Source organism: Bos indicus x Bos taurus, chromosome 2 (genome assembly GCF_003369695.1).
Source record: "Bos indicus x Bos taurus breed Angus x Brahman F1 hybrid chromosome 2, Bos_hybrid_MaternalHap_v2.0, whole genome shotgun sequence".
NCBI lineage: Eukaryota > Metazoa > Chordata > Mammalia > Artiodactyla > Bovidae > Bos > Bos indicus x Bos taurus.
In genome coordinates, this window is record NC_040077.1 from 73,154,501 (window position 1) to 73,174,803 (window position 20,303).

At 45.6% G+C, this 20,303-nt stretch overlaps 1 protein-coding gene and 1 non-coding gene across 21 annotated transcripts in view; one reads left to right on the forward strand and one right to left on the reverse strand.

The window, feature by feature from the left end:
• CLASP1 (cytoplasmic linker associated protein 1) overlaps window positions 1-20,303 on the reverse strand; it is a 273,158-nt gene that overhangs the window by 159,792 nt on the left and 93,063 nt on the right. For all 20 annotated transcript variants that reach the window (XM_027562856.1, XM_027562770.1, XM_027562760.1 and 17 more), the window contains exons 3-7: window positions 14,626-14,704; window positions 13,097-13,200; window positions 12,221-12,312; window positions 10,375-10,450; window positions 1,252-1,349 (exon numbers count right to left, since the gene is read on the reverse strand). In XM_027562856.1, coding sequence (XP_027418657.1) covers window positions 1,252-1,349; window positions 10,375-10,450; window positions 12,221-12,312; window positions 13,097-13,200; window positions 14,626-14,704 — 449 coding nt within the window. The remainder of the gene's footprint in view (window positions 1-1,251; window positions 1,350-10,374; window positions 10,451-12,220; window positions 12,313-13,096; window positions 13,201-14,625; window positions 14,705-20,303) is intronic.
• On the forward strand, window positions 15,237-15,362 carry LOC113881798. The gene has a single exon (XR_003508167.1). It is a non-coding gene; the product is annotated as a U4atac minor spliceosomal RNA (small nuclear RNA).

Consider the following 20,303-nt stretch of genomic DNA (forward strand, 5'->3'; position numbering starts at 1 on the left):
CCGTTCTCACAGATTACCTTCATGTAAAAAACATGAAAAGTAGTTGTATTCTTGTCTGTTGACCCTGTCCACTGAAAGGCTTCAGTGGAAATGGCTGGTGTCCACCACACTAACTGCTGACCCCTCCCCCAGGGTGCATGGATCACGTTGTCTGCTAGCACAGAGTATCCCCAGCACCTTCTACTGTTCTGTAGTGCTTTAAAAAAAAAACAAAGGCCCAGGGACCATGATGAAAGCAACACTGGGGTCAGATGTGACACTCAACAAGGAAGGATGTCCGCCCTCAAATGCCACTGGCACCCTGACTGCAGGGTCAGTCGCCCACTTCCATCACACCCAACTGAGGGACGTCAAGACAGATGGCTCCTGTGTATCTCAATATTTTGCCTCAGATGGAGATGCCCAATACTCTGCAAGCTCATTTGTGGAATGGATAGAAAAAACGAAGCACAGGATATCAGCCTGAGCCCTGACTTTCTAGCTGGGTCATGTCTCCAGTCACTTCCTGTCACTGGGTCTCAGCTGTCCCCATGGGCACAATGACAGGTCCAGATAAACCACTTGGTGAGTCCCATCCAGGCCTAACTTCCCAGGGTTTTCATATTACTTTCTCCCAATTAGACAGTCAAAAGGTTTAAAATTCATTTGGTATAAAATTTGTACATCATAGTTAAAAATCATAGATAACTGATTTTTCATTATTTTTAAAAGTTTGACAACAGAAACATCTGTGGACTCAAGGGGACTCTGGATATGGTAAGACAATAATCTCCTTCCACTGGAGACTTGGATGTTGAAACTGGCATTACTAGCCAGAAGGCTAACATCTCAAAGATGTCCAGAATTCTCACTTATATATTTCTATCCAGATTTATCTGGGAAAGGCTGCATTCAAACAAATACATTCTAAGCCCCCAAGATACCAGGTTCCATGTACATACGAAATGTAGAACCACATGAACCCAGAGAGTGCAAAATCTTTCAACACCGGTCACTTTTAAATATGCTTCTAAAAACAGTCTGTGGCATGGGACCAGGTCAGATGTCTGGGTGAGAAAGTCTTACTTTTGAGCAAGTGGAATGAAAGGGGACCCCTGAGACATGATCTGGACAAGATCGCCATCCATCAATCTTCTCACCATAGAGTCTTTCAAAAAAATTACCCCATAACAAAATAAGCAGTGCAAACCATGATGTTAACTGAGAAAGAGGAGGGGAAACAGCAAGAGAAAGGAAAAAGTCTGAACTCACCGGGACTGTGGCAATCCTTTTTTACTGAGATCTGCCCTCACACGTTCTCCTACATGTCTGTAAATTTCCACTAAGCTGTTTATTGCTGCATCTCGAACCTAGATGTAAAAGAAGAGATCTTACAGCTGCTCTGTGTCATTCCCCAGTGCTTCCTGCTGCGGACACAACAGGCTATCCAACACCCCAAGTTCATCACCCACTCACCAACATGACTCTGAACACAACCCCTTAGAGACATGGGATGAGACAAAGCCGTACTTTGACAGCTCTGACTCTGTGGGCACAACTCCAGAGAGTATGGAAAAAAAATTCAGATCCCAACCCTGTGTCCATGTTAAAGTCTATACCCCTTAGTTCTTTTCATCCTTTAAGATGATGTATGGAAACTAGAAATTTCAGACCAAAGTGGAAAACACTATAAATAAGTGAATTATTCTTAAAACAAACAAACAAACAAAAAAAACACCATGTAAAGCATTCTGGATGTAGGCCAATTAAATACTTAGCAACAGAAAAGTGTGGTAAAGGTTACATAGCACCTGTATTCAAGAAGTGCAAAGTTCTAAAAGGTAGATGGGAAAAAAGTCCATAAATTCTACATTTAATACAGGACAGGATGTAATAAATGTTATACAAAAGAGTAGAGAGCTCACACAGTAGAGGGGAGTGGGCACATCAGAGGATACCAAGAAACATTTTATGGAAGAGGAAGGAACCACTTAAAATGTGCTTAGAAACACAGCATTTCAGCAGGAAGAAATGGGATGAGACAGGCTCCAAACAAGGTTAACCAGCCAGTGCGGACGCATGAAGGCGGAGCAGCACAGCATAAGCTTCAGGAAGCTCAAGGCAGCAGTCTGGCCAAACACAGACAGGGGGGAACAGGTCCGGATAAATAAGGCTCCAGAGACAGAATGAACTTTATTTAAAACAAAAACAAACAGAAAATGGGGGAACCCGAATATGGATTGTATATATACCAAACATTAGGCTGGTGCAAAAGTAACTGGGATTTTGGATTGTTGAACTTTGCCATTTGATATTGGAATACATTCTTAAATAAATGTGGTTGTGTTATACATCATTTTAATGCACATTTCTCATTTTGTTTTATTGCTAATGACTTATTACATGTTGTTTATATTTAAGACTATACAAATGATGTTACACAAAAAGTAAATTTGAGTCATTTTTATTTGAGTTCAAAATGGGTCGTAAAACAGTGCAGACAACTTGCAACATCAACAACACATTTGGCCCAGGAACTGCTAATGAACATACAGTGCAGTGGTGGTTCAAGAAGTTCTGCAAAGAAGACAAGAGCCTTGCAGATGAGGAGTGCAGTGGCCGGCCACTGGAAGTTGACAACAACTAATTGACAGTAATCATCGAAGCCGATCCTCTTACAACTACAAGAGAAGTTGCCAAAGAACTCAACATTGATAATTCTGATCAGTCAGCATTTGAAGCAAATTGGAAAGGTGGAAAAGCTCGATAAGTGGGTGCCTCATGAGCTGATCGAAAATTTTAAAAAACTTGTTTTGAACTGTCATCTTCTTTTATTCTATATGACAACAAACCATTTCTCAATTGCATTGTGATTTGCAATTAAACCCCTGGGAAAAAAATGGCAACCCACTCCAGTATTCTTGCCTAGAGAATTCTATGGACAGAGGAGCCTGGCAGGCAATTAAAAGTGGATTTTATACAACAATCAGCAATGACCAGCTCCGTGGTTGGATTGAGAAGAAGCTCCAAAGCACTTCTCAAAGCCAGACGTGCCCCAAAAAAAGGTCATGGTCACTCTTTGGTGGTCTCCTGCCCGTCTGATCCACTACAGCTTTCAGAATTCCAGTGAAACCATTACATCTGAGAAGTATGCTCAGCAGATGGAGGAAACGCACTGGAAACTGCAATGCCTGCAGCTAGAATGGGTCGACAGAATGGGCCCAATCCTTCCCCACAACAACACCTGATCATGTTACACAGCCAAAGCTTCAAAAGTTGAACAAATTGGGCTATGACATTTTGCCTTATCCTCCATGTTCACCTGACCTCTCACCAACCTACTACAACCTCTTCAAAAATCTCTACAACTTTTTGCAGGGAAAACACTTAAAAACCAGGAGGCAGGAAATGCTTTCCAAGAGTTCGTCGAATCCCAAAGCATGGATTTTTATGCTACAGGAATAAACAAACTTACTTCTCGTTGGCAAAGTATGTTGATTGCAATGGTTCATATTCTGACTAAAAAAGATGTGTTTGAGCCTAGTTATAACGATTTAAAATCTATGGACCAAAACTGCAATTACTTTTGCACTAACTTAATAGTTTATCAATGCTAAATTTCTCATGTGAAAACAACATGTGATTATATAAAAATATCTCTGTTATTATATAGGAGTAAAAAGATCATGTGTGCTAGATACTTTCAAATGGTTCAAGAATAAAAAATTTCTCTGTGTATGTGTGTGTACATGTGTGCATAAGTATCCATGTTGACTTATGAAACAAATGTGACAAAATGTTAAATGGTAAATATAGCTGTTCACTATACTAACCTTTCCATTTTTCTACAGGTCTAAAATTTTGCCAGTAAAAAGGTGGAAAGAAAAAAAAATTTTAATCCAATGAATTCAAGGCCAGCCTGTGGGGGGTACCCAGGGGAGGAGAGCAGGGACAGACAGGAGAACAACATGATTCCAGATTTGGTCTCAAGCAATGAAATCAAAGAAACAGAGAGTGAAGGAGAGAGGAAGGAAGTAGGAATACAGACAATTTACAGTCCTGAACACTGCAAGTCACCCTATGATTAACAGTAGTGCATGACAGGTAATTTTACTCACATTTTTTCCCTTGTGATAGATAGCCAAATTCCAGGTTCTTACTATCTTCTCACTTAAAACTTGATGCTATGTACCGAATTATGTCTGTGACACCCCTCCCCCACCACTGCCAGCCCCCGAAAAATTCCTCTATTGAAGCCCAATGTAACTGCAGACAGAGACAGGGCCTGTGAAGAAGGGAATTCAGGTTAAATGAAGTCGTAAGAATGGGCCTGATACAACAGGAGGCCTGTCTTTATAAGAGAGACGTCAAGAGAGCTCTGTCTGTCTGCAAAATGGGATGAGAACCCTCACCAGAGCCGGCCATGCTGGCACCCTGATCCAGGACTGCCAGAAACAAGTTTCACTTGTTCAAGCCTCCCCGTCTATGGTATTCTGCCATGGTAGCCTGAGCTGAATAACAGAGATTACCAGATTATTTTGGAAAGGGAATAATTTCTGATGTCAGGAAACATTTTCATATTGAGACATGCACATCTTACCAAAGCAGTCAATGCCACTGTCTGAAATCAATGACAGGTGCATCACCACTGCTTACTTTCTAATCATGATATCTGCTCAGAGCCAGAGCGGATCACACTGGGGAAACTCTTTAAAGAGCAATCAATATCCTGTCTGCTACTTACAAGTCTGGGCTGTAAAGAGTTTAAGGGATTTAGTGAAAAAATGACTAGCCTTCTAAGTGGAATAAGTCAGACAGAGAAAGGCAAACACTGATATCACTTATATGTGGAATCTAAAAAACACAACAAACTAGTGAATAAATCAAAAAAGAAATGTTTGGATAGAGAAAACACACTAGCGGCTGCCAGCAAGGAGAGGGAAGGGGGCAGGGGCAATACAGGTGTGAAAAGGGGGCTATTACGGGACTACTATATGAAATTGTGTGTGTAACTTCAGAAAACTGTAAAGCACTACAGAATTCAAAGAATCACTCATTCATTCAGTCAATCAACAGAATTACTAGCCTCAGAGTCAAAGTAGCTCTCAGGACCTACTTGGCCATTTAGGGACTATATAACTTTAGACAAAATATTTAAACTCGTATCATGTATGAAACGAGTCGCCAGTCCAGGTTCGATGCACGATACTGGATGCTTGGGGCTGGTGCAATGGGACGACCCAGAGGGATGGTATGGGGAGGGAGGAGATAGGAGGGTTCAGGATGGGGAACACATGTATACCTGTGGCGGATTCATTTCGATATTTGGCAAAACCAATACAATATTGTAAAGTTTAAAAATAAAATAAAATTAAAAAAAAATATTTAAACTCTTTTAATCTCAATTTCCTCCTTCATAACTGGAAGGTTGCTTTGGGGTTAAAAACATAATGGATTCAATTCAACAAATATCTGACTGCCTATTAGGTGCCAAACTAGTGTGCCACATGGCCCAGCAGATAACACGATGGGCACAACAGGGTGAGAGGATGAGGACCCAGGACCCCGGGAGGGGACCCCAAGGGCAGAGGACAGGGGAGTGTGGCCGCAGACAGGCAGCTGCCAGCATGCCGCCAGCTCGTGGCCATGGGGGCACACATACTGGGGTGCTGCAAGTACAGCTCTGCCTCATCCTCACTCTTTGGAGAAAAATCAGAAATACACATCTCCCAAATGTAAAACTGTCCAAACTCCAAAAGTAAAAATCACCCTGCAGACACGTGTATAGACACACACACACACCCACCTATAGGCTGAAATTCAAGTTCAGGCCAGCCGTTTGTGCCCTGTGGTCCTGAATGTGAAGCACTCAACACAATGGCTGGTGCAGCTGGTATTATCTACATCTTTCAGACTAACAACCTTAGCCTTTAAATAACTACTTGTCAGGCTCAGAAAGCTACGGGGTCAGTTAAACGACCCTCAATTCAAGAATCACAGAAGAGACTGTGTGTGGCACTACAGAGTACTGTAACCCAGCTGAGAAGACAAGTGTCCCTAAAGCAAGTCAATTGAGGCTTAAGGGATAAAGCAGTGCTCACCTCTACATACAATGATGTAGGTCCCAGTCTGGCTTCTGGCCACCCACAGGCTCACCTTGCAAAGGAACCCCAATAGCTCAGACCACTCAGGTAGCAAAAGATGAGGGCCCCAGGACGTGTCTATCACTTCACCTCTTTACACTACACCCAGATGTGAATGGCAGGAAACAGGCTCCCTACACAGCCTGAAACTCAAGGGGACACCTCACCCTCAGGGAAAAGGAGGGCCCCAGAAACTCCTGCAAGGCAAAAGTCACCCCATCCCCCATAGCCACCAACCCACCCACTTCTCAGGTGCTGGTCAAACCCTCACCAGGGACTTCATTCTCCCACCCGCCTGGCACCCAAGCACAGCCAGCCCAGCCCAGGGCCAACTGCAGAGAACATTGAGATCAATGCTGGTCCTCAGGCACTGCAAGATGCTTTCAGGCTTTGAAGACGCAGATCAAACTCCTGAGGAAAACAGACAGCAGATGGGTGGTGAGGGCCTGCAGATGGGATACCTCACTGCTTGAGGCCAGCTGGGCAGCTAATGAAGATATATCAGAGGTTTCCAGGCAGAACTGGAGTTTCCCCTATCTGGCAGAAAGTGAGAGTGAAGTTGCTTAGTCGTGTCGACTCTTTTTGACCCCATGGACTATAGCCTACCAGGGTCCTCTGTCCATGGGATTTTCCAGCAAGAATACTGGAGTGGATTTGCCATTTCCTTCTCCAATCTGGCGAGGGACGCCCTATTGAGCAAGTGTCTCAAGACTGCTGGCTGCCTTTGCCCTGTACTCCTAGGCAACAGACATAGGCCCTGTTCTGCAACCCACACCCCAAAGGGGGAAGCCCTGACTTCAGCTAGGAAGGTAACATCTCGTGAGTGTAAAGCCACCCCATCCTCCTGTCCCTCCCCCAAGATACAACTCTCAACCACGAGATACGACAGGAAACCTGAGGAAAGCTTCTGGAAAACGTCTCTCCACTTGGGGAAAGAAACGCAGGGAACACTATACCACAGGAGACCCGCAGGGAAAAGTGCACGTGGACTGAGCATTTAATGACACGGGGGAACGAGTCATTCTACAGGGGCAGGAAGCAACAGTGGTGTCAAGATTAGGTGGGGAGCCCGTTCCTTTTGGAGTAGTCAAGAACTAAATCACCTGATGTCTAAGACTTCCTTCAAAATCATCCATTCAATGCATTCTGCTTCCAAATGATGGGGTGGGGGAGCAAAAGTGATGAAAGTAAACTGGCCTTGAGAGGTCCGCTGCTGAGGCTGCGTGATGGCACAAGGGGGTGCAGTACAACCCTCTCTCCACTTTACCTAAATGTGAACCTTTCGATATAAAAAAGCTGAAAACACGACAGGGACAGAGGAGCACCACATTTTCATCTGCCAGGAGGGCCGGACACACATATAGCTGGACTACACCCGTGCCAGGCCTATGAGCAGAGCTGCAGAGAAGAAAGCTCTAGGGGTGGGCAGCCCAGCAGAAGACGAGGCACGCACAGGCCCGGGGACATCACACAACTGCTAACAAGCCCTGCAGCCTCCCTCCCTCGGGCCCCCTTTACAGGGGATAATACATTGTCCCCGCTGCTCTCCTGACTGAATTACTTTCAGCAGCCAAAAGCATTCTAAGCCACACAGAGCCTGTGTGTGGGGTCCACTCTGAGGAGCTGGGTCACTGTACAGTGAGACCACAATCAAAGGACTCACATCCTCTGGAGCAGGAGTGTCTACAGGGCTCACCTTAAAGTTAAATCCCACTGACGTGAGGAGCCACGTGCGGGACCATGCAGAGCCCTCTAACCACCCCCCCCCACCCCACCCCACCCCACCCACACACACACATACCACCACCACCAAAGGACTGAGAGCTGGATGGAAGCTGACCATAATGCTAGGCACCCAGTGCAGTGACAGCACCAGGAAGATACAACTGTCCTCAACAGCCTGAGATGTCCACAACTAAGAGGGAAAAGCCATGCAAACAGCTCTGGAGAATCCATGCAGTCCTGGGATGATAAAGAGGAGACAGGGTAATCTGGACCTTGATGGTTTAGAGACTAGCAGGAAAGACGGACAAGAAAACGCAAGTAAAGTCAGGAGCACAAGCACATGGACAGACACCCCCAGGAGGAGGGACAACTTGGGGGGGTTGGTGTCGGGGGAGCAGGTGGCATCCCCAGGGGTGGCGATAAGGCCCTTGGGCCTGTGTGTCTGCACACACTCGCTCACGTACAGAGAAACCCTCCTCAGGTAGATGTGAACACACAGGCTCCTCAGATGCTCAGTGTGGGAAACTCAGTGTGGGAAACTCTGGCTACAGATGCTGTCTACTCCAGATGGCCAATGACTGCTCGCTGAACCCGGCCTCACCGACCCCCATTCTGTCTCCCAGGCCCAGCGTGAATACTCACATCACCTGTCAGACCAGAGTAAGCACCTGTGCTGCGCTTAGTGGCTTAGTTGTGTCTGACTCTTTGCAACAACGTGGACTACAGCCTGCCAGGCTCCTCTGTCCATGGGATTCTCCAGGCAAGAATACTGGAGTGGATTGCCATGCCCTCCTCCAGGGGATCTTCCCAACCCAGGGACTGAACCCAGGTCTCCCACATTGTGGCAGATTCTTTACTGTCTGCTGCTGCCGCCACCAAGTTGCTTCAGTCGTATCTGACTCTGTGCGACCCCATAGATGGCAGCCCACCAGGCTCCTCTGTCCCTGGGATTCTCCAGGCAAGAATATTGGAGTGGGTTGCCATTTCTGTCTCCAACGCATGCATGCATGCTAAGTCGCTTCAGTCATGTCTGACTCTGTGCGACCCTGTGGACAGTGGCCCACCAGGCTCCTCTGTCCACGGGATTCTCTAGGCAAGAATACTGGAGTGGGCTGCCATTTCCTTCCCCCTTTACTTTCTGAGCCACCAGGTAAGCACGTGAGTGAGGAACAAAGCGCCTCAGCCAGCCCGGCTGGCGTTCCTGCTCTACAGAAGGACAGGACACCATGTAGCAGCAGTCACAGCCTCAGAGTATAGCCTGCAGAAATTATTTTTCCCACAGAAAACAAAGTAGAGACAAGACATTAAGGGGGCAAAAAGGCAAAACAGTTCATTTGGTAAGTTAGAATCTTTTTAAAAAGTAGATTCTGGTATTTTTAAATTAATGTTGCACAATAAAGCATAATTCAAAAAATAAAAATATCTGAAAATCACATTTCCAATGTCAAGTGTTCTCAATAAAGGTTGGGTAAAGGATGAATAGAAAGAAGAGAGTGGGTGCAGGCGAGAGAGACCAGCATAGCCCAGCATCGAGCAGGAATGGGCAGCACAGCAGAGCCCCAGAAAGGAGGCAGGAATGTAGGGATAAAGGGCAGAGACATGGAAGGAGGAGAGGGCAGGAAGTGTTCAGACCCTGGGCCCTCGGAGCTGAGCTGGGGGCAGCGAGAGGAATGCAGACTTGTCCATGGAGTGCACTTCAGTTGCTGCCAGTCAAGGCTGAAACTGAGACGTTGTTCCCAGAGTACATTCGACCCCTGGACAAGGCGGGGGTCAGGGCGCCAACCCTCCACGCATGCGTGGTTCAGCCTCCTTGGATCCAGATTACCAGGGTCCATGCAGTATAGCAGTGTATCCTATGAACCTCAGCCTGAAGGTGGACCTGTGTGCTCTGAACCCATACTGTTCAAGGGTCAAAGTGTACACTTCTGTAAGTCACTGTCCCACGTTAAGCCCCTTTATCTAAGCGGCTGTGTGAACTAAGGCGACAGCCAGGGCCCTTGATGACACTAGGAGTGACCTAGAGAGGAACAGTGCTTCTGAGCTGGGCTCACCGCTCACCAACACCGCCCCCACCTGCCCTGACACTAGGGAAGTGGTATTTTGCTGTTTTTCAGTTTTTGTTTTAATTTACATAAAACATCAATGGGGCACCAGTGTGGCCACCACCCAAAGCGAAACATGGCACCTTTCCATCACCTCTGAGAAGTGCCCCCATGCCCTGTACAGCCCACCTCTCCCTCTCTGGGAGGGGGTCACTGCTCCCTCCCCCATGCCCACCTCTCTGGCTACACAGATGGTGACCACAGTGTCCTTCTCTTGGAGGCTGGTCTGGATGATGTCACTTTACAGGCTAATGGGGGTCCCATCCCGACCTGGAGAGAAGAGCAGAGTGGCTCCCAGGTCTACCCAAGACACCAGATATTGGGCACTACTGGGCACTAACCCAATAATTGCAACCCACACATCACCAAAATGCACCTTCACTCTGTGAAACCAACGATTTTCCTTTCTTGCTAAATACACTCACCTGGCTGTTGGGATCTCCTAGTAGGTTACATATATGTGGCACGATCTTGCTTAGTGTTAACGTATGAGCTCCAGAGCTGAAAACAAAAGGAATGCTTTACTGGTGGTGAAAACAGAAGACAGAAGGCCACCTCCCCTACCCCCACCACTATCTCTCACCAAGGCTCACTCCTTATCCTCCCTTACGTGCTTCCAAAATAAACACACGCCCAAAAGCCCTCTGCACAGAGTCCAAGACTGTGAGTGCGTCTCACAAGTCTCCCCTGCACTTGGTGTCCCTCCAAGCCGAAGCCGGAGCCTGGCCCAGTGGGGTTCCACCGTGCTGGCATCACTATTTGTCCCATGATGGTTCCTACTCTGCCTGACTCACTGTGCTACCAGGCAGGTCCCTGGAGCCCTCCGCTAACCCTCTCCCTCTCCCTGCAGCGTTTGCAGTTCTCTGCTACAACAGACCGTTACATCAGGTAATGACCGCTTGATGAAAACGCTGCAACGAACGGCTGAGAGGACACTGCCCTGTTGAAGAATAACTAAGCTACTGGCAACTGTTCACCACCATAAGCGCAGCCACAGACATGCTCTCTCAATACAACTCTCTTTGACTACCCTCGGATTACTCCCTTAGGATAAATAAGTGAAACAATTGTTATCAAAGGCTAGAAACATTTTTTAAAAGCTTCAGACATACGCCATAATTAATGACCCTGAAAAATCTAGCACATTAAGAGGGGAAAGAATCTACCAAGTAATGTAAACATTACACTATCCATTTTGTTTTTAAAAAAATAATAAAACTCTAAAGTCTGGAACAAAATGCTACATGTTAACAGTGATTATCTGAAGGTAGCAGAATTATAGACAATGATCACTTTCTTCTTCATGCAGATTTTCTGTGACATATACAGTAATACTTTCATAATCAGGAAAGGTGATCTGTAATTTTTAATTTTAAAACGTCAACAGTCATTAAGGAAGCAAAACCACAATGACATGGACTACTTGCATACCAAAATGGTTAAAATTAAAGACAGTGATAACATTCAACGCTAGTTTCTGAAGAAACTACATCATTCAACCACTGACAGTGGGAATGTATAACAGTACAGACAACTATAGAAAATAGCTAAGAGCTTCTCTTAAAAACTAAAAACAAACTTGATAAATGATCCAGCAATTGCACTCTCGGGCACTCACCCAAAATAAATGATAACTTCTGTTCAGGCAGAAACTGGTACATGTATTTATAACAGTTTTATTTATAATAACCCAAAACTGGAAGTATTCAACAGGTAAATGGTTAAATACATTATGATACATCTATACCGGGGAATTCTACTTGGCAATAAAAAGCAATGAACTGTTCAGCCACAGCACATATACAATCTCAAGGGAATTATGCTGTGAGGAAAACAAACAAAGTTGATCTCAAAGGGTCACATTCTGTGTGATTCCATTCATATAACATTCTTAATAAAATCTCAGAGCTGGAGAACAGGTGACTGGCTGGCAGACGTTGGGGACTGGCTAGAACAGCAATGTGAGAGGGCTGGGGTGAGGTACAGGTCTGCCCATGAACGTGGCAGCGAGTTATCTGGAGCTGCACTCATGACAGAGTTGGGCACACACAGAACACACGTGTGTCACTGGAGGAACCTGAACAAGCTCATATCAACACCGACTTCCTGGTCTGGACCCTGCACTACAGACTCGCAAGACAGTGGGTGGGTACGAGGCACCTCCCAGGACACTTCTCTACATCTTCCTATAAATATACGATGATTTCAAAGTTAAAAGTTACAAACACAAAAGCTTGGCCAAGGAAGCCCTCAGGCCCCACCCAGACTTACGCGTTGAGGGTGGCCACGAGGCAGAGACACGTGCCTTCCCGGGTGCGAAAGTTCTTGTGCTTGAAGCCGCCCAGCATCCGGTCCCACACGTACTGCAGACAGCAGAGGTAAGGGGGGGAGAGGAGAGGAGGAGGCTGCTGCAGCCCATCCAAGCCAGGGGCCCCCAGGGCAGGAACCTCACAACAGGTGCCATATCCCTCCCCGCTTCCACTAGCCCTCTGGGGAGCTTTTTGGAAAATGGTAGCATAGGTTTCTATACCAAGCTAAAACCTTTCAAAATACATTCCTTTATGTAATTGCATTTAATTTTCCCGACAACCCTGAAAAAGAGGTGGGACTGTCCTCAGTTACTGGGTGAGGAAAATGAAGCAGAAGAGGCTGGGTGACTTACCAAAGGTCACTTACTCAACGCTGCTCTCTTGGCCAGAAGAGCTGTGCCCACCCCTGTGCTAACCTGCTCTGCTTCCCAAATTAGTCTAGGTTTTACCTTCCCTGGGAAAGTTTCTCTTCACACTGTCTCACCCTGCCCCACCCCCCAACAATGGTCTGCTGGATAGGTAAGACAGAGCTGTATCCCTGGCTGTCTGTCCCAGCAGCCCAGCTCACCAGCAGACATGGGCCAGGGCTGCAGCCAGGCTGCTGATGGCCCTGACATCACAGCTGCATCTTTTCAGAGACACAAAGAGTCAATTACATAAATGAGCTTGAGTCTAAGAAATTAAACCAAGCACTCCATACCCATGTTAAGTTCACTAGTTTATTCAAAGGCACACCCTCTGTAAATATCCTATGGGGGGAAAGTGGGGCTAGATGAAATACCATAATTTTTTTTTCTCTGAAACCCATGGACATTTTGCAGGAACACCCCAGTCTCACCTGGGGATTAGCAGCCTGATCCATGATCTTCAGCAGCAGGGCCTGGTCTTGCTCCCTCACAGAGTCTTTAGCATCTCCCAGTCTGTCTATTAAACTCGGCAGCACTGGAAATTAAAATGCAACTTGATCAAATGAAAACATACTCTGGTGGCCTGAAGTCCCCAACTGTGGGTATTTCAATTAACAAGATATCTCAAAATCCTGACCTAAATGATGCATATCACTCTATGATGCACATCAAGCACCAACCCCTATAAATCTCCTCCTGCTCAAATTCATGGGAGCTACAATGAGAATTTGCAAAAATCCTTTGCATGGACACTCTATTTGTCTTCTTCCTTATGCCACCTTCCTCTGGGAAGTTGCCAATGTGTTTCTAAGCTGCTGGAATGTTATTAAAATGGATGTCGATGGACGACCTAGGCAGGAAAGAGTCAACACAAAAGGAAATCCAGGTAAGAGAGAGAGGCCCCAGTGCATCTGCTTGGGGGTGGAAGAACAGACACTTAAGGCTCAGTCTGCTTTTCATTTTACATAACATCTCTGCATGCTCATCAGACAGAATGCAGCTCTCTGCCTGCCCTTCCTCCCCACAGCTTGGGTGGGCTATCGCTGCTGTTCCAAGGGCACTTGGATGTCAGAGGTCAACTCACTTTGCTTCTTCTAAAAGTCTATTAGAAATTTCTTTTACAGAAAATAACCCTGAACAATTCATCTAATTTGGTATTAAGTAATCAAGTTAATAAAAGTAAGAGGGATTTTTATTTGCGGATACACGGTTTATGGCAGAGTGGGAAGAGCTCATGACTTTACCTAAACGTGCACATTGACCAGAAAGTTAACAGAAATTCACAAATATATGTGTACCTGTTGTAACGAGAAATGCTAAAAGGAAAGGGTTAGGGCTTGTTTTGTTATTATGAATGCCCAGAGATTGGGAATAAAATCGTCTCTTAACCTTTGAAACCTGATGTTATTTTTATTTCATTATTCTGACACTATTTTCCCTTCAAAATAAAAGTGGTCGTTTACCACACACTTGAAATGACACTGACAACCAAAGTGAAAACGGTCGTAGTAACAATAAACTGTTTAAAAATACAGCTGCGTCGGATCTCTAAGACTCTCAAAGAGAAAAGGCAATGGCTCTCCAAGAGAAGGGTCAGAGGCAAACAGGGTTTGGTTGGCACCACAGCATGATGGCTAATTGGCATAAGAAATAAAAGTAATAGCTAGTACTAGAACAGGAAGATGGAAAAAGACAGCAGAAAGGTATGGAAAGGGGGCGGGGGTTGGGGGGGATGCCAGCAGGTGCGCGGAGGCGGCAGATCCAGGCGTGCCCACGAGGGGAGCAAGGGCAGCGGTGCAGCATCTACACATGCAGGAGGAGGTGGGGGCGAGCCGGGGAGAGGGGGGCTAGAAAGAAAAGGTGGGGGGCTGAACGAGGGCTGGCTATGGGGTGGGTACAGCCACGTGCAGGGTGTGGGGAGACCCAGTGAAGGCCGAGATGGGAGGAGGAGAGAGCTCACCTGTACCGATCTGCGCCTTGAACCGATCCTGCAGCCGGGTGACCAGCGCGGACAGGATGTCCATGCCCAGGAGAACCACCTGCAACAACAAACAGCGGGCTCTCGTCAGCGGCCCACGCGGGCTCGGCGCCCTCGCCCGCCAGTTGCAGGCACGCCCCCGCATCTCTGGCTCAGACGCAGCCCGGGAGCCCGAGCGAGCGCCGACCCGAGGGTGAAGGTGGGTATCAGGAAGAGGGCCGCTCTTGTCCGAAGGGGCGGTTTACAGAGCTAACACCAGAGTCTTCTGCTAGACGCTACTCAAACACCGACACCGCGAGCCGGCTCCGAACGCCAGTCCAGGAGGGCGGGAGCTCCCGCCGAGGCCCCGCCCCGTCAGGGCGCGCGTATGCAAATCAGCTCGCGGCCGGCGCGTAGCCTTCTGGGTACCACTGAACGGCCTCTTTGTGACCTTCCGAGCCTCCGAAAACAAAGTTTTGGGGCGAGCTTCGGAAGCCGTGATCAGCGGAGGTTCACCGGCTGCCGGGCGGCTGCGGCGGCACTGGTGAATTGGTCGCCACAAGCTTACCCAGTGTTGGCGCCTGCTACTCGCGCCTCGCGCGAAGCTTCTACCAACCATCCTTTTCTTGGGGTTGCGCTACTGTCCGATGAACGCTTAGTGAGGACAGTACTGCTAACACCTATGCAACACGCCCGCACCGGCTAAAGCGCAGCTTTATCACGGTGCAATTTTTGGAAAAAAGAAAAATCTCTTTTTCCACGATTTGTTTGTTATAAAGACAGTTTCTTAAAATGTGAGGTGTAGTACTAGTAAGAAAATCCCTAGGTGGCGCTTCGAGCTGACAGAACAGAGTTCTGAGTTTTCACAACCCACACGCTTTCCCAATGAAAAACTAGCTAAACCCTTATTGTTTCTTTGTCTCCTTCTGGCGCCGGGATTGCAGAAGTTGTTAGTAGCCTCCAGTACTCCTAATCTTGAGAATCCAGTAGACAAAAGAGCCTAGCTGACTACATATAGTCCGTGGAATTACAGAGTCGGACACCACTGAGCAAGTAACACACCGCACGGGGCACGTGCTCGCACCTAATTGTAAAAGAACACAGGTACCGTACTGTGATTTCCCTGCTGGCTCAAACGGTACAGGCTCTGCCTACAGTGCGGGAGACACTGGTTCGATCCCTGGGTCAGAAAGATCCTCCGGAGAAGGCAATGACACCGCCTGGAAAATCCCCTGGGCGGAGGAGCATGGTAGGCTACAGTCCATGGGGTCGCAGAGTCGGACACAACTGAGCGACTTCACTTTCACTTTCAGTTGTGTTCTCTTTTACACAGTAACGTGATTCTTAACCCCCCCACCCCGCCAACTCGTCCTTGTGCGACAAGTAAAAACAGCAGGCTTTTCTATTCAGCTTTAAAGTCACTGTTTCAAAACAAAGGAATCAAAATTTGCCCAATAATAACCGCAATACACATACTGTCCTTCTAAGGGATTGGTGACTTAAAGATATTAAAAGGGCATAATTTTTAAGTTTTTGTATAAAGAGAGCATTGTTTTGTTACAGGTTTTTTTTAAAGCCTGTAACAGTAAAAAAACAAACAAACAAAAAAAACACTTTAATGACTTCATTTATGAGCTACAGAAGATGAGGAATCACACATTCATTTCCTTCCAAAGCTCTAAAGAGTAGGGGGAGTAGCTAAAGAGTAGGAGGAGTAATAGTACAGTGGGAAAAGCTTGACAAAGGGTATTGGTACCTCAGCCAGATCATCAAGGTCAACATCAACAACCAATCAGGCTGGAGGTGTGTATGCTTGGTATGTGATAAACCGGGGCTTTAGGTCTGTGATCCTTAGCTTGAAGACCCACAAGCCCAGTCTAATAGCAATATCAGATTCCCATAGAGGGACAGCCTACAAAATATCTTACCAATACATCTCAAAACCCTCAAAGTCAGCAAAAAGAAGGAAAGTTAAATTTCCTTCTTCCTTGTCACTGCCAAGAGAAGCCTAGGAGACAATTAGATAGAGTATGAGCTTCCTAGGTCATGCCTGCCAATGCAAGAGATGCAGGTTAGATTTCCGGGTTGAGAAGATTCCCTGAAGGAGGAAATGGCAACCCACTTCAGTCTTCTTGCCTGGGAAATCCCATGGTGGGCTACAGTCCAGGGGGGGTCACAAAAGAGTTGTACATGACTTAGCAACCAAAACAACAAATCCTAGATGGAAGCCTAGAATAGACAACGGACATTAGATAAAATTTTAAAAGATTTGACTAAACTACGGACTTCAGTTAATCACAACCTATCAATATTGCTTTATTAACAATGATATATGATGGGGAGGCTCGATGTGGGATAGATACATTGGGGACTCTACTACCTTTGCAATTTTTCCGTAAATCCAAAACTGTCCTAAAAATTTAAGTTTATTTTTTCAAAAAAAGAGCAAACTCTCAATTATTAGGAACTGGCTTTTCCCTGATGAAATCCTAAGCATGTGTCTGGGTGCACCACCAGTTGGAGGGGGGAGTGCTATTCATTACAGAAATATTAATAACGGGCTTCAGTTCTCACCACATCCCTTCAGAACTCCCACAAGACTGTGATGTAAGAGGACTATGGTCTTTTCAAATATGACAGCCCATGTCAGTTTACCCACTTGTGGAATTCGGGAAAACAAACTTTAAACTTTTTCAAGATGGAGGTTTACTGGCAGGTCTGAGCAGAGCAGGCCTGACTAAATCCTAGGCAGCAACGTTCCCCAAAATTCCCACCCAAACAGACTGGGGGCGTCCAGAGACTGCTCCGGAAGACAAGGCTGATGGATGCAGCAAGCCCCAGGGACCTGGGATGGAGAGGGCAGAGCACAGTCCCAGGCACCTTCACAGAAAAACAAATCACCCCACATACACTTGTCTACTTCACCCTTAGTCACGGCCCCAGTGGGGGCAGGAAAGGAGAGCCAACCCACAAATGTTTATCTTCACAGTTCAGGCCCTTCTTCTACATTCTCATTTCCCTACTGAAGAAAGGGAGAGATGAACAAAGTCATTGCTCAGAAGACAACTCTAATTAGGAGCTGTGAAGCCTCTCTGTGCCTCAGTTTTCTGACCTGTTAAATGGGGACACAGTAACAGCTACAGTGAAGGTCACTGTGTGCACATGAAGTGCTTGAAATAGTGCTTGGTGCATGGAAAGGGCCAGATGACCCACATGATAGTTGTTAGCCCCAAACCATGGTCACTGCCAGTGCAGGGGCCAAATGTACTGATTCAGATCAACGGAGGCCACGCCTAGGATTCCTGGGGAGAGGGCCTGGGCTGGCAGGGGAGGTTTTCAGGAGGGCTTGCACTGCACAAGGCTAATAAGCTGTGAAGAATTGGCCTCACACCAAAGGAAGAGAAGACCTCCCAGCAGAGAGAAGAGTGAGGCGTGAAGGTGGGAAGAGTGGAACAGCTGGAGCCTGAGGACTTGGGAGGGGGCAGGGGAAGCAGCTCCAGAAGGGCCTCAGACGCGTCTTAAATACAGTGCAGGAGCAAAAGAAGAGCTGCAATGTACAGCAGGGAGTGCCAGGGCACTGTGCCCACCATGGGAAGATGGCCAGGCAGAGAGAGGGTCAGCTCACACCTCTCACTCTATCCATAGTTTTCACTAAACCAGCAATCCTGCATGACCCTTGTCTCCTTCAATATTCGATCTAATTTTAAGTTTATGTTTGTGTCCCCAGCTAAATGTCCTTGAATGTAAGGAATACCATGCCTGGTATTTCCTTGAAACTTCCCTAATGCACAGCATGATACTGGATTCATGGTAAGTGATAATAAACCCCTACTTTACTAACTAGTAATGAATTAGGTTTGGAACAGATGTGTTCAAGGGCTAACATAGTTCCTTTATCCTATAACTTTTAAAAGGAGGTAATAACTAACTCAGGCCACCCCTCATGCTAAAAACAACTACAAATGCGGAATTTCACATAAAAGTACATCTGCTTGGAAACACTGGAGAACTAAGAAGGCACAGAAAAACTGCCAAGTCACAAAACAACATAAGAAAACTAAAATCCAGAGAGAGTCCAGGGCTGTTTATACACTGGAAAGGGGCAACAAGACACTGAGAATTACTTGTGATAACCACTTGGATCTAGAACATACATTCTCAAACAACCCCCTACACTTTGGGTTGGAAATCCAAATGCTATACATTTGGAGAGTGAACTGGAAATAAAACAGCCTTCAGATGTACTGCAGACCAATTTTCAAGAAACTGGGTGACCTAGAAAAATACCAATCCCTGACAGCAGATATAAATGATTTTATTAGATTGCTGATGCCCTAAAACCCCTGGAAGATAAAAGCACAAATCATTTCTGGACGGAGAGAACATAATTCTAGTTTAGTCCTCAATTTACTTCTATAAAAAATTCTCAAACACAATGTCCAAAGCACAACCAAAGATAATCAGGCACACAGGACACCTATAAACGGAAACTTGCAGAAATGAAGATCCACGTGAGAATAATTAGAAGCAGAATAATTCTTACTATGTATAAGAAGACAAAATACTTAAGATTAAAATAAGGGGGAGACGGGATTACTTTCGAAAAGTGACACAAATTTTTAAAAGAACCAAACAATGCAATGTCCAAAATTAAGTACTGGATGGATGGACTTAAAAACACACTAGACACAGATGAAAAGGGAATTAATGGGAAAGTAAGTCTGCAGAAAAATTCCAGAATGAAGCCCAGAGAAACAAAAGGATGGAAAATTCAAAACAGTAGATAAGAGACTAAGCATAGAGAAAACAGAATAATAAGTTTCAATGGATTCAAAAGAAGAGGTCAGCAAGAGACCAGAAGCAAGAGCTGATGCCCATCTGGGTCACTAGTATCCCCCAAAATACAAAAACAAAAAACAGAAAACAACAAGTGTTGGTGAGAATGTGGGGAAACTGGGACTCTATGCATGCATTGTTGGTAGGAATGTACAGTTGGTACAGTCACTGTGGAAAATGGTATGGAAGCTCCCCCAAAAATTAAACACAGAATTACCATGTGATCCAGCAATTCCACTTTTAGATATAAACCCCAAATAAATAAAAACAAAGATTCCAATAACTACTTGAACAATCACATTCTGAGCTGCATTATTCCCAACAGCTAAATGGTAGAAATAGCCAGATTTTAATTCAAGGGTCAAACTGAACATCATAATTGATGAAATACTGAAAGCTTACGCTTTGATATGGGGAACAGGACCAAAAAGTCCATTCTGCATCTTCTTTTCAACACTGTATCTAAGGTCCTCGCTAAAGCTTTATGGCAAGGGAAAAAATGAAAGGTATAAAACTCACAGAGAAGAAGCAAAATTGTCAAATTATAAGTAGAAAATCAAGAAGATCTACAGGTATACTGTAAGTGAGTTTAGCAAGACTGATTAATACAAAGTCAATATACCAAAAAGGAAAAAAAAAAAATTCAACTACTTTTCTACACTAACAGTAAGTCAGAAAGGAAATTTTTCAAGTTTCCATTTTTGATCGCATAAAAATTAACACCTAAGAATAAATCTAGCCAAAATAATTCTCTGCTCCCAAAGCTACAGACTAATAAAAAAATTAAAAATGATTAAAATAAATGGAGGGAGAAACTACAGGTTGGAATAATCAATATTGCAAAA